The sequence below is a fragment of the Podarcis gaigeae genome (assembly GCF_964106915.1).
Source record: "Podarcis gaigeae genome assembly, chromosome: 5".
Taxonomy (NCBI): domain Eukaryota; kingdom Metazoa; phylum Chordata; class Lepidosauria; order Squamata; family Lacertidae; genus Podarcis; species Podarcis gaigeae.
This window is the reverse complement of record NC_139681.1, coordinates 3,190,237-3,204,567: the sequence shown is the minus strand read 5'-3', so window position 1 is coordinate 3,204,567 and position 14,331 is coordinate 3,190,237. Positions and strand designations below refer to the sequence as shown.

Sequence of the window (14,331 nt, the reverse complement as noted above, 5' to 3'; positions counted from 1 at the left end):
AAATTAGTGTGTTAAATACCTTCAATATCTTAAGACATTTAAGACATTGCTTACACTGTTTGAAATTTTCAAGAGCATAAAAGTATTTCAGCAAAAAAAATTCCAGGCAAAGCTTTGAATTGGTTTCAATATTTTGTGACATTTAAGCTACATGAAGCGTATTTTACTGATACAGCCCCCAATTAAGCATTACAGTTCAAAAACCTTTCACTATTGGGAAAACATTTCAAGATATTTACACAGCACATAAAATTAACATGGTTCACTTCACCAACTTTATTATTTATGTACTGTATGTGTTTATTTATTGAAATAATCAGTGCTTTTCTTTGGGGGGGGGAGGTGCCAGTCCTGCATATCCTTGAGTATCCCCAGAAAAAAATGCACTGGAAATATTTATAAACTGCACTTTTATAGGATATATCAAGGTGGTCAATTTAGGTCAATGATTTTTTTGTGGAAAACTCACACCATAGTCTACCAGCTCCATGAATTTGTGCTTCACATAACCTTAAGACACCACAAAAGTGGTTAATCTTAAGTATGGGTAGTGAAAGCAAGCCAACTTCCAACTGCAGCTAATGAAGGTGGCTCATTTCTACAAACCATAGTTTAGATTAACCACAATTCAGAGTTCAGGTGCCACACTAAACCACAGCACATCGTAATAGAAGCAGGTGCTTTCCACCCCAGCTTCACGGCTATTGCTGGAGGGGAACTGGTGAATGGGGAGCAGGGGAGTCCAGGGACTGCTAGCGTAGTTCTTAACAGGACTAACCCATGGTTTCATATTCCATCTGAATACTGCTGCTGTGTTGAAACATATTCTTACAAAGCATCTAGAAGAACATGTTTATGACCGATCTTGCACATTTCAGTTGCTGGCTCCGTTATTGATCTTCAGAGCTGTTGAGCACCCAAAGCTGTCATGCCCTTCAACTGGATTTGCAAATGCTCTGCAGTCCCCTTAAATCAATTCCTCTCAAGCGGACCTGCCTGCTGGGGTTTGGCAGCAGCCCAATGGAGGCTTACTAATTCTGAAACAAGGTATCCCTGGAAGCCCCACTCAGCACTTTTCCATCACTAATAATAGAAGTGAGATCTAAATAATGATCATTTAAATTCTGGAGTTCTTCCAAATGCAGCCCAGGGAGTTCTACCACAGAACTGACTGCATTTTTTAAAAAAGTACTGAACTGCAGCCAAAGTTATATGTGGGCTTTTCTTTGGACCTCTGGCATCTTGCATTAATAGAAGAGAAAACACATTCTACTGCCAGGAAGAGATCTAAGTCCCCACACAAAAAATGGCACCGTCATGAATGCCTTCATTAAAGCAGCACGACAAAACAGGCGCAGAGCGCATGCTCAGAACCCCTGGCATCCTCAGTTAAAGGATATGATGGAAGAGCGGGGGGAGGGGGGGCAGGCTCTGACTGAGACTTTGGACTACCACAGGCAATGGGGCAGATCAAAGGTCTGGCTGTGTAAGGTAGTTTCATTTTTTTTTTAAAAAAAAAAAGCCTGTTCGCTATTGAAACAATTGTAAACTCTGAAAACAACATATGAAGAGCTATAGGGTTACGTCTCACTGAGATGTGTTGGCCTTCTGAATAGTTCACCCCAAATTTTAGCTCTTGTTTTCCTTAAGGGGAATTAACACAAGCAGAAGAAGCAAGCCACAAGTTCTCCTTACTAATAAAATGGGCGTTAAATACTAAGAACAGATTGCTCACCCTTCTGTGACTTCCTGTATACAACTGACAGTAAAACACACGCACACCAATCTGAAAAACAAGAGCTACACTTCCAAGTGAATGGCAGCTGAATATTCATCCATAAGGAATTTAAAGAGGTATGTTGTTGTTGTTAAGCTCAGCGTGCAGAGTTTGCTTCCTCTAAGTGCAGATTATGTAGGGGGTGGGGATCTGAAGGTAGTGTCCTAAAGGCTTATCATACTGAAAGCAAGGGGTCTGATATCCAACTAAGTCATACTGCATGACTAACATTGGATATCACTCAAATCTTATGGTAGGAAGGGTCCTTTTCTATAGGTGCCAGAGGATATGTGTGTGTGTGTGAGAGAGAGAGAGAGAGAGAGAGAGAGAGAGAGAGAGAGAGAGGGAGGGAGACTAATTGTGCATATTTCTAAGCTACGCTTTAAATCAAAGCTGCTGGGTGACCTTGGGCCAGTCACACTTCTTTGAAGTCTCTCAGCCCCACTCACCTCACAGAGTGTTTGTTGTGGGAAAGGAGAATGTTAGCTGCTTTCAGACTCCTTAAAGGGAGTGAAAGGCGGGATATCAAATCCAAACTCCTCCTCCCCCAAAGACAAGAATGCAGAGCCTGACACTACTGGCTGATGCTATCGAGGAAAAATACAACAGAGAAAGAACCGATACTAAGATACAGCCAGTTAGAGCTCTGAGCAAGAGCAGGATGCGCATGTTAAGGGCAACACCTCAATGTGCAGCCAAGACCTGGGGTGACATCATCCAGTCTGCTGAGCAAGGGGAGTGAGTTAAAATCATGTCCTCCTGTCAGAACTCTGGAACAAGGCATAGGATGCCTTTATGCCACAATTCTGCCACCAAGGGAATTGACAAGCAAGCAGAAACCTTTATTAACTTCCTGCTCACATTCCTTTTTCTTTTTCAGCAAGCTGCAAGACTAAGAAACAAAGCAGACAAGACAATCCTCTTTCCAGGCTGCCAGCCACCAATTAACCTAGATCACCCCTCCTTCCCCTTTATACAGTTTCAGAAATCCAAACACTGCTTCAGTAAATGCAACAGTAGTGTTGTTTTTCAACAGTTATCAAAAATATATTTGACACACAAATTAATAGGTCCAACAATCAAATAGAGAATTTTAGTGACCTGCTTTTTCATCAATTAAAGCCTATTATATTTACATAAATGCGCATGTTACCAAAGTCTGATTGTGGATGTGGCTTTAGCAGTAATGTTACAAGGAGTATGTAAAAAATGGATTGTTAACAGGTGAGAATGCAAAGTTATAATATATTAAGATAAAGGTTTAAGATAAAAACAAAGAAGGAAAGGATTTGCTGAATTAACTAACTGAACTGGAATACAAAAAAGGGAGGTGAGGAGGTAGTCAGGGAAACAAGCAAATGAAAGATAAGACATGGAAAAATTGATTTGTTTTTAATTGTTTTTTATTTTTCTGTATTTTGTATCTTTTGTTTCCTTTTTCTTTCTTTTTCTTATTTTTGTAATCTTTTTTGAAACTTTAATAAATATCATATAAAAAAGAAAGAACTGCCAGCTTTAACATTTTATTTTTTTATTCCTCATTACAGTAATAAAAGAGACTTAAATATCACCATCCATTTGTCCCACGTGTTTTCTGAATTCAGCCATTACAAGTTTGACATAGGAACAGACTACATTGAAGAGTTCCCACATCAATTCCATATACCAAGAGTATACCAGGCTCACACTTACGTAACTCAAAGGACACCATTCATACATGAGGGAGGCATCAGCAGACAAAGGGGTCAGCAGGAGGTGTGCAGAATACCACAAACTGCAGAAAAAAATCTGGGGGGTGGAACTGCCCCATAAGTAACTTAAAAGTACAGAATGTTCAGTGGCTCAGATGGGGGGGTGCCAATTGAAATAGGGGGGCAGAGACACATTATGAAGAAAGCACCAATGTCAGGAAAGGTCACTTCCTGATTTACAGTTTAAAGCAATTTTTATATGTCCGCTGGAACAGAAAATGATTCAAGAAATCCTGTATTTTAATAAAGGCACAACTGAGCAACAGCAAATCCACCCTCCCAAAGCCCAAAAGGCAGCATCAAAGACAAGAGCTTCTACTCTAATTCAGTTCTTCTTTAGCAGAAGTTTTAAAATGTAAGTGCCAGTGCAAATTTTCACAGCAAATACAGTCCATTATCCCCCAAACTGAAGGTTAGGAAAGAGTGTCTTATGAAAGCCCTGCTGTGTAGCTCATACGCTGGTCAGGCTCCAAAAAACAAGCTTCCAGTGTTGTCCAGAGATACTGGACCCCATCACAGGTTGAGAGATGGGCTACAGCTATCCATTGTTTTTATCTTCAGATTGCAGGTTGGTCTGAGAAAATGATGCACAACAAGCCTGCAACGTAGTTGATCATTATACCTCTATTGCAAGTGGCAGGGGGGCTATGCTCAAAATCCACTGTTAATTGCACACCAGAAGTAGGATGACTTAGTTTGTTTCCTCTCGCCTCCCCTCAGCTAAATCCATTGGCTCGGCTGCAAGCTGAACTATTAAAATATTCCAGATGACAAACACTTGGAATTAGGGATTCCTGCCTTTGGAGCTAACATTTGTGTTACCTACATCCTTTTGCCACAGGCTCAGCAGGGCCAACTAGGCAGATGCTGAGGGTACAGAACTCAAGAGAGGAGCAGCACTCTCCATTGAGGGAAAGGGTGTTTTATACAGATTAGTTTTGGTTATATCGTATAAATTTCTGATAATCTTTTACTTTTATCTGTTTTGAAGTAATTCATACATTAGAATTGTTGTTTACGTATAATTGAAATAGATAGTCCATAGAGCAGATTAGTGGTTATGTTGAAGAGAGATTCCAAAAGTTACAACATTATAATTTCCTATTTGGCTACCTGTATGATATATACAGTATCAACAACAACAACAAAATAATCTACTGAAGATGTACTTAATGCCTGTGAGAATTTGGAAAAACCACTACTGCAAAAATATTGATGCTGAAGATCTGTGCTGTGAACTTATAACAATTGTTCAAAGACTTCCAAAGTCTATGCAGCTACAAGGAGAACTTCTCTTCATACTACAATAAAAACTCCTGGATAATGTGCCTAATGTTTCTGTTGCTCTAAGGATTGTTCTCAAACTTCTTCCCATGTCAGTGGCAAGTGGCGAACGCAATTTCTCAAAGCTCAAACTTATAAAAACTTACATACGCTCAACAATGTTGCAGAAGAAACTAGTTGTTGGCTTGGCAGCTATATCCATTGAACATGCCCAAGCATCAGAGCTCAACTTGAAATAATTGGATGGGAAATTTGCAAAGGAAAAGGAATGGAACGTGAGATATGGGTCTTCTTTTGCATTTCAGAAAGATAATTAAAGGTTGTTGTATTATATATTCTTGCAATTTAAAATAAATTTAGCAATTTCAAGTTTTGTAGTTTTCATTTTTTTTCTACAATACATCTGTTTTTGAAAACTGAATTTAGCAATGGGGGGGGTTGCAGGTGCAAGTTGTTAACCTTGCCTAGGGCTCAAAACAGCCCTACATGTCATCGATACTGCAACATTTTGTTGAAGGGCCCACTTGTTGAGAAGGAAAGAATGGAATTGACCCTCACTGAGGGAGGGAGGCCTTTCTAAGGAAAACAATTATCTGAATTAGGCAGGACTGAGGTTGTATGTGTGCCCAAAATAAGCTGCCACTCACAATGACCCAACCTCATGTGGAAGGATGATGTGGCAAACAAGGAAGTATATGTCAATTCCAGACACAAAACATTATTACTCAGATAGATTGTTATTCCTTAAAGAGCCAGTGCTTCTCATTTTTCTGCAACTGAACCTTGCAAGGTTCAAGCCTGTTTACCAACTACAACCCTTGGAAATCCTCTCCATTGGCCCACAGGCATGAATTCTGGCTACAATGACCAGTCAATACTGACAGACACCACCTCAACTTATTCTAGGGCTCAGCCCTAGCAAGGAAATTGTGTTCTGAGTGAAAGCAAGCCGCCCGCCCAGAGTGTTCTGCACAAACTCTCACACAAAAAACAGCCCACAACTTTCTTGATGAAGTTAAGGTTAAGTAACAGTGTCTCACGCAAAAGGATAAATCCTTTACAAATCTGGCATGAATTATGCAAAGCATGAAGGAATTATGTATTACCATTTCTACTGGAGAAGTATCTAATGGAGATAATCACAGATTACTATGCTAGGTGTGACACAGATGACAAAGAAATAGGTGGGTGGCCAATTTTAGATGGCCAAGAGGATAAAAGAGGGCACACATTTGCACATGCTTATAGATAGATAGATGATAGATAGATAGATAGATAGATAGATAGAGATAGATAGATAGATAGATAGATAGATATAGATAGACAGAAAGAAAGAAAGAAAGAAAGAAAGAAAGAAAGAAAGAAAGAAAGGATTGCAACAATTCAAACAGAAGGGCACTCCATCCGCAAATAGTGGTGAAGACTGTGCCCAGGGAGACTTGCACACCTGCTCAGCCTGCTGCCCAGGTGCCAACTGCTGGTGGAGAACTTCTGGGCTTCTCCTGCTCTCCCTCCTTGAGCTTTTTTAGCCTTAAAGCTGACTTGGGCTTGACAGCCACTCACCAAGGAAAACCAACGTATTCTCGCTCTCTTTTCCAAAGACAGTCCCTATTCTTCGCTGTCTCTTGTAAAACCCCATCCTCTATTGCCATTTGGAGAGGCACAAGGGTGCTTCTTAAGAGGCACTGTGTTCTGATGCATGCTAGAGAACTCTCTAAGACCAGGCCCTTTCCCTGGGCCTTCAGAAGCAATATTTCCAGGCGGGTGAGTGCATGGAAACTGCACCTCAAACTCTAATGCACAGTAGCATGCTGCTTTGCTGCTGCTTCTTTTCCACCCTTGCCATCCTGAGTCAGGAGTCATCAAAGTTAGTCACCAGGTCAGCAGAGACACCTTCTCATCCTTCTTGATGGCTACACCTGCTGGGTTCAAAGGCCAGCACAAGGATGCCCTCCCCACCCTAGAACTTGAGGTGTGAGGGGGGGGGAGAGAGAGAGAGAGAGAGAGAGAGAGAGAGAGAGAGAGAGTCTCTACTGTACACTTTCTCTATTTCCATTGCTGGGATTTTAATCCAACATTATCCAAAACACATTTGTAATTTGTTGTAAGATAATAGGGGAATTCCATGAACATGTCAATCTACTGTCCCATTTTTCATTTTCACATATAGTGAAATTTCCAAAGTTCAGTATCTGGCAAAAGTTTCTCAAAATGGTATTCTACACATGAATAAAACAACCAGAAGCATGATAAGCAAAGCATTACTCAGAATTTCTCTAATCCCCCCCCCCCCAAGTACATTTTAAAAATCTCTCAAAAAAAAACAGAGTCTAGGTTAATTGCCCTTTATTGTATTGATAGTTTTGGTTTCTCATTTGGAGAAATGACAATAAATTTTCCGTTAGGAACAAAATTAGATGAGCTTAGGACACTAAAATGTATGATGGTTTAGTGTGTTACATTAGTTACAAAAACACATGCCCCCCCCCCCCAACAAATGAAAAGAAAAAAACTACATAATTTAACTTCATTCTATTCTTTGAGATTCTTAGATATATTAATTGAAATGTGCTTTTCATATGTTTCTTGGGACCCATGTAACACAACATTGGTGCAACTTATATAGCATAAATGTGTTGTCTTGTGCGCCATTCAATAATAATAGTGAAACAAAAGCTGCATGTTCAGAGGCAGCCATAAATATCCCTCTAAACTAGAGACAGGGAACCTGAGGCCATCCAGATGTTGCCAGATTCTGTCAGCCAAAGTTGGCACGATCCACACTTGGGCATGGGGGGAGGGCAACCCAACAACAGACTGGAGACAAAGAACCGTAGCTGGCCAGCGTGAGTGGGGGTCACCCAATTGATCCCTGGTCTGATCCAGCAAGACTTTTCTGACACACGCACCAAAGCACAGGGCTTGGCATGTATACTGCAATAGGTACTGGACTGGCACTGACTCACACTTTTGTCTAAATCTGGCACATTTGCCAAAAACATCAACCACTCTTGCAGCAGGCAAAACAGATTAAAGGAAGAGGACAAGGCAGGCACTCTGCGTGGTTTTTCTATTAGGGATAGCAGATCAGGGTATCTGCTGCCTCTGCCTCAGGATCCCCTGCTCTTTGGTGTCTGGATAGAAGAGGGAAGCCAGTATTGTACCTCACTGCATCCCACATTGTCAAGGGTCATCCATGGAAATTACAAAGATGCACAGCAAGCCCCATTTTTAGGTGCATGGTTTTTTGCCCTTTTCATAACCAGCAAAAAAAGAATAGGGTCACACTACTTTTATTCTGAAGGGAACGGAGCCTGGTGAGTCACTGAACCAGCACCATATTCCCAATCTAGATTGGGCCCCTGCTAATGGCACTTTCAGCCCCCCCCCCCCAGCCGCTTTTCCTAAAAAATAAAAGTAACCGTGTATGTATGTTTGTTTTTGAACTCTGACATGCAGTTTGGCCACAAATTAGGCAAAGTAATTAGCCCTATGCAAATATGATTAATCTCTGTGCAGGATTTCTCCCTTTCTGTTTTAAAAGCAGAACACAAATTGCCCTGCTTATGTGAGATGATGCTATACGGACATCTGATATTTTAACAGACTTTTTCACTGTTACAATGACCCCACTTATATGTGATGTCACAGACTGAGGATCAGATCTCCTGATGTAATTAAAATAAACAGCTCCAGTAGGCAGGAGCATGCAGTTTATTGCTGAAATAGCTGGAAATGGAGATACAACATGACTCTTTATGTGTTAACATAAAGAGAAAATGAAAACTTGGCTAGATTTATTTACAGTACTACATTAAAAACATAAGATTGAACATATAGAAAAATAGATATATGGTACATGGAACAAAGATGTAAATAGCAGGCAACATTCCTGAAGTTAAAGGGACTGGTCAAAACTGATGACTGGCCTATACTTAGATACAGCTTCATTATTTTACCTTGTGACTGCAAACATTTTACAGATGTGGTCACATGCAAGTTCATACATTTTTGCACTGGAAAAACTGCAAGAGCAAAAATGAATACATAACCTAAGTCACTTTGACAGAGAACAGTATTATATTCAGAATCCCAAGCTACCCACATTGCCTTTCTTGGCAGTTATTTCACAATAGGCTTCTAAAGAGATGGATTGGGCTGTATAGATTTTCTCAAGCTTACTATTTTCTAAAGAAGTGCCTAGTATGAACAACAAGCATAGAGAATCTTTAGCCTCTACTGTATTTGCACAGGCCCAAAGGTAGCTCACTTAGACCCTGACAGACACTATGAAGTCACTCAGAGCAGGGAGGGTCTGATTCAGATGGAGGTGGAGGTGGGAATAAAAGCTGAACAAAAGAGCATCAAACCATCTAATAAGCTTGTGATTTCACACACACCCAACAACAATATATGACTCAGTCTGACAATAACCAGAGAACTGCTACATTATCAAACACTGGGACAGAATTCAGGTGCTGTGTAAGAACTGCTGGTCAGTCCAAGACATCTTGGCACTACGGTGGCACATCAGACACAAGGTAGTGGCAGCACACAAAAGAGAAACAGAAAGGACAGAATGCAACTTCAACAACAACAACAAGAATAATAATAATAATAATAATAATAATTTATTTATACCCCAGCTACTCTGGGCAGCTCCCAACAGAATATTAAAAATAGAATCAAGCATTAAAAACTTCTCTAAACAGGGCTGCCTTCAGATGCCTTCTAAAAGTCGGGTGGTTGTTTATTTCCTTGACATCTGGTGGGAGGACGTTCCACAGGGCAGGAGCCACTACAGAGAAGGCCCTCTGCCTGGTTCCCTGTAACCTCACTTCTCGCAGGGAGGGAACCATCAGAAGACCCTCGGAGCTGGACCTCGCTCCTTCAAGTATACTAGGCCAAGGCTGTTTAGGGCTTTAAAGGTCAGCACCAACACTTTGTATTGGGCTCGGAAACGTACTGGGAGCCAATGTAGGTCTTTCAGGACCGGTGTTATGTGGTCTCGGCAGCTACTCCCAGTCACTTAAACTTGGCTAGGGGCTGGCCACTCTGAATGCCTAATTTGTTGCAATAAAGCAGCTACAATGGCAGTACAACCAAAAGGCAACGTTACAGAAAAGTCACTCACTTGATTCAAATAAAAGTTCATTGCAGAAACATCCACCACAAATTGCTTTTCCACACTTTCAACCTTCAGAGAACACTTTCCACACCAACTATTCTACTGAGGAACCCACATGCCTGTGCCCCAGAGCCCTTGAACGCTATGGAGGATTTTAGAAAGTGCCCTAGAGTGTCCACTTCTTTCACGTGGGGCTGTTGGACCTCATCTTGACCTTCTGTGAACCCTGAGAGCCCCATAGAACCCAAGCAACTTGTGACTGCACATAGGCAAGCAGGCTACCTGCAGTGGTCCACAGGCTCAGGGAATGTTGTGTGCCATCACTGATGTTTCCACTGGGAAAAGGAAACTCTGTTGTGCCTCCAAATAAATTTTATGATTTGAGGTGGGGGAGGGAGGACAAAATAACTCAGCTGTTCTACAGTAATGTATTCCTAGGAGAGTCAGCAAGGCAAACCTGTTAGAAGTTTTGACCAACATCTTCAAAGGATATTAGAAGCAACAGAAAACAGATTACTTTTAAAGCTCTTAACCTATTTACACAGAGATTAGGCCAGATCCTATCCAGACATAGACCTCAGAACACACAGCAGGTGTTGGATCAACACAGGAAGCAGTCAAGGTCCAATTTCTTTTTGGGGGATGGGATGTGGGGAGAGAAAAAGGTACTCTTGTTTGCATGGCTTTCTAGATACAGGAGTACACAGCCAGCTTTATTCTCTCAGCATAAAGCTTCAGTTTTGTTTCACAGTTTGTTTTCTCCCAGAGAAATAAAATCAATGCTGCTTTATCAAATTCCCTCACAGATGGCTATGGATTGTTTCCATGTGATGTGAGATCTCAGCTGTTCGGCAGAGTCTGCACATGCCAAATGCTCCTGTGGCTCCTGCTCTGACAATAGGATCCATGCACCATAAATTACAGCCATGAGTCAGAGATAAGAGAGACAATGAAGAAAAGGCTCTATGCTGGCTATCTGAGCAAGTGTGTAAGTAAAAGAGGTGGGGAAAGAGGGAAAACCAAGCCATGTGGATTTCAATTAAGCTATAATGCTGCTGCAGTCCTTTCCAGTGAGCCACCAGAAATGCACACTCTCCATCCCTTTCCTGCTATCTAGCTGTCTTCTCCCACCATCTATCTCAGACTAGTAAATAGCCCAACAAAAACGTTTAATAGCTCAGACAGGCATATCTCTGCTAGCCTGAGGCAAACACAGACTGAAGGGAAAACAGAACCCAGACTCTCTTACCGCTTGCAAAGGCCTCTCTGTGGTGAAACAGTTCCCTTTTGCCACAAGCAGTTGGACTAGTGGCCACTTACAAGGGTCTCCTGATCAATTTAACAACCGGAAGATAAGACAAACTTTGTCAAATCTAGACAAGCAACCTCAAGACAGTCATGTACTGCTCCATTGTGGGTTTTCGACATTGTTAAGGGAGCAACAGGCATCAACTATACATTGAAGCAATATACAGAAACCGCAAACATGTGGATTTTGGGGCCTAGTAACCATATTTTGACAGGCAAGAGTCCTTCTAAGAACTGCTTAGCATGCTGTTTCTCATACCTCAAGATTGCCTACATAAGAGCATGTGATGTGGGTTAGCTAACAGAATAATACATGCTTCCCACTGTTATATTCACCGATCACCAGCAGACAGAAATTCCCACCCTGCTTTCAGCATCTGCTTATCAGCTGAGCAGGAATCCCTGAAGTGAACATGAGGGGAGGGGCAGTTTGTCATGAAACTATCTCCTAAAATTACCTTTTTCTTGTTTAGGTAAATAAAAATCTTTTTTGGGGGGGGAAGTACAAGGAGTCTTGTATTCTCTTATGGGGTTTATATGCTCCTGGGCCCACCTCTGGCATATTTTAACCCTTGAAACCCATCAAGGAGGGACAGGAACCAATGCGTCCTTGAGCAAGTGCAGAGTACATTTCCTTCCCCACTAAATATCGACAAAGGGCTCAATCTTATCAGGAATCTGGCGGAAGGATTCGCCTGTTTCCAAACAGACCTGGGAACTGGCATGTCTTCTTCTTAGAAATTAAGTAGGCCTCCTTTGCATCTGGTTCACACCCTAAAAGATATGGATCTATAAAGTAGCCAAAAACTGGGCTGCCACTTTTATAACAAGAAAGAGAGAGCGATGTCTTGGTTCTGTGCCTTTGACAGCAGCCTCGCCCGCTCAGAGAAACGCAGCATATGAACTCCCCCTCCTCCCTTATCTCCATGGCACGAAGAGGGGTCTGCTGCCAGGTTTCTGTGGCTACCAGGTTGCCTTTGGCCTGTTGGTCTGTCCCTTCCAATCTGAAAAGGTGGCAAAGGCCAGCAGCCAAAGCTACGCGCTGCTGCGTCTATTCTGTTTCAGCAGCAGCAGCAGCAACACGCAGCGCTAGGGAGGCGCATCGGGGCAGAGAGCTGCCCTGGCGGGGGTGTCGGCCCTCCTCTTCCTCGCAGGGAAGCCCCCGGCCACTCACTCACTCACTCACTCACTCACTCACCCAGCCCGCTGATCTCCTGGCGGATGTTGACGCGGTTCCTCTCCTCCACTATCGCGCGAAGCATCTGCTGGAGAGATCGGTCCAAGTCGCCTCCGTCCTCCTCGTCTTCTCTCGGCCCAGCCTGGCCGAAGGGCTTGAAGGATGCCATGCCGACGCCCCCCAAGATGCGCTCATCGCAGTCTGCCGGGGAGGGGGAGCCGCGGCAGGACTTCCCCCTTCCTTCCTTCCTTCCTCCTCTCTTTCGAGGTCGGCGAGGAATCTTCGTTAAAATATCTATATCTGTCTTTTTCCTGCCTTGCGCGGAGAAGAGGAGAGGGCGAGTCTCCGGCTAAGGGCTGAGCCGGGGACCCCGCCGGAAGGACAGCGGCGCGCCTCTGCTCGGCTCCTCTTCCATGGCCCCAAAGCAGCCAGATGTTCCCAGGATGAAGTCCGGCGCCGTCCAAGCGGGGAGGCGCTTCCGCTCCCCGATCAGCTGAGAGGCTGCGGCGCCCGACCAGCACTTCCTGCAACACGCGGCCAGGAGGAGGAGGAGGAGGAGGAGGAGACGCCGCCGCCGGGGCTGGCAGCCAATGGGCGCGCCCACGAGGCGGCGGGGGGGGGGGGTCGAGCGGCTGAAGTCATGGCGCCCCGAGGAGGCGGGGGGGCCCCGGCCTGGCCCCCCAGCTCCCTCCCCCCTTGGCTCGTGCGATTTTTCCTTTTATCGACAAGAGATACCTTAGAGAACAAAAAGAAACCCGTCCTGTTCCTGCTTGATTTGTAAAATAGAACACCGCACTTTTTAAGATGATCATGAGATATCCGGAAAGTATAAAGCAATGCAGCTACGTGAGAACCTGGATCATGCCCAGAATAGTATACTGAGGGTCCTTGACTCTTCCCTCTGCACTCGCCACACCCCGACCCAAGGGGCTTCTCCACACGCCCCGACCTCGTGGTCTGGCACGTCGTAAGAACAGGTTTTCACAGGGAAAGCGTCCGCCCCCCCCCCCCGCCTCTGTGTTGTATGAATGCCGCTAGCTCCTAGGCCAGACGTGCATAGAGCAGTTCTAGTGCTCTGTGCATCGGCAGAAGGACATAAGAAGAGCCAGCTGCCTCAGCCCCGTGGCCCTTCTGTGGCCCTTCTGGTCCAGCATCACAGCAGCCACCCAGCCAGATTGGGGGCGGGGTATAAATAATCAAATTATTATCATGATCATCGTTATTCTTCTAGCCAAGCGGATGCCTGTGGGGGAAACCAGCAAGCAGGACTCCAGCGCAAGACAAGGCACCCCTCCTGTGGTTTCCAGCAACTGCCATTCGGAAGCATTTGCTGCCTCGAGCTGTGGGAGGCGGAGCATAACCCCCATGGCCTTCAATAGACTTCTCCTCCCACAATTTTTCTCATCCTCTTTTAAAGTTGTCCAAGTTGGTAGCCATCACTGCCTCCTCGTGGGAGTGAGTTCCACAGTCCGTGCACTAACTACCCAACCTCAAGTTGCTATGTTATTTTTAATGCGTTGCACATTTCTGGAAGATGCATAGGCTCAGGCTTTGGCGTGTCTCCAAGGGAGACTCTCAAATAGCTACCCGGATCATCATGCTGGGAGATAGAAAGAGTACTTCCCTTACAAAATATAAAAAACAGGATGAACTGGTGCTTCCATGACTGGGGGGTGGGGGAAGCATGATGGTTTTCACTATTGCAATGGTTCATTTGTCACAATTTAACAAAACCAGGTGATGTTTCACAAAATCTGCCCCTCTGTATGATCCCAATCAGAAGCTACCACACACACAAACTGGGATATAATAATATATAATAATTTATTATTTATACCCCACCCATCTGGCTGAGTTTCCCCAGCCACTCTGGGCAGCTCCCAATTGAGTGTTAAATACAATACAG

General features: G+C 43.7%; 1 protein-coding gene across 2 annotated transcripts in view; it reads right to left on the bottom strand.

Moving 5' to 3' along the window:
- Positions 1 to 13,028, bottom strand: part of KIAA0930 — a 56,151-nt gene extending 43,123 nt beyond the window's left edge. The window contains exon 1 of one of the 2 annotated variants that reach the window (XM_083738858.1): positions 12,447 to 13,028. In XM_083738858.1, the coding sequence (XP_083594984.1) occupies positions 12,447 to 12,594 (148 nt within the window). In that variant the 5' untranslated portion in view covers positions 12,595 to 13,028. The remainder of the gene's footprint in view (positions 1 to 12,446) is intronic. The other variant, XM_083738859.1, reaches the window with a different exon arrangement.
- Positions 13,029 to 14,331: the final 1,303 nt, after the last annotated feature.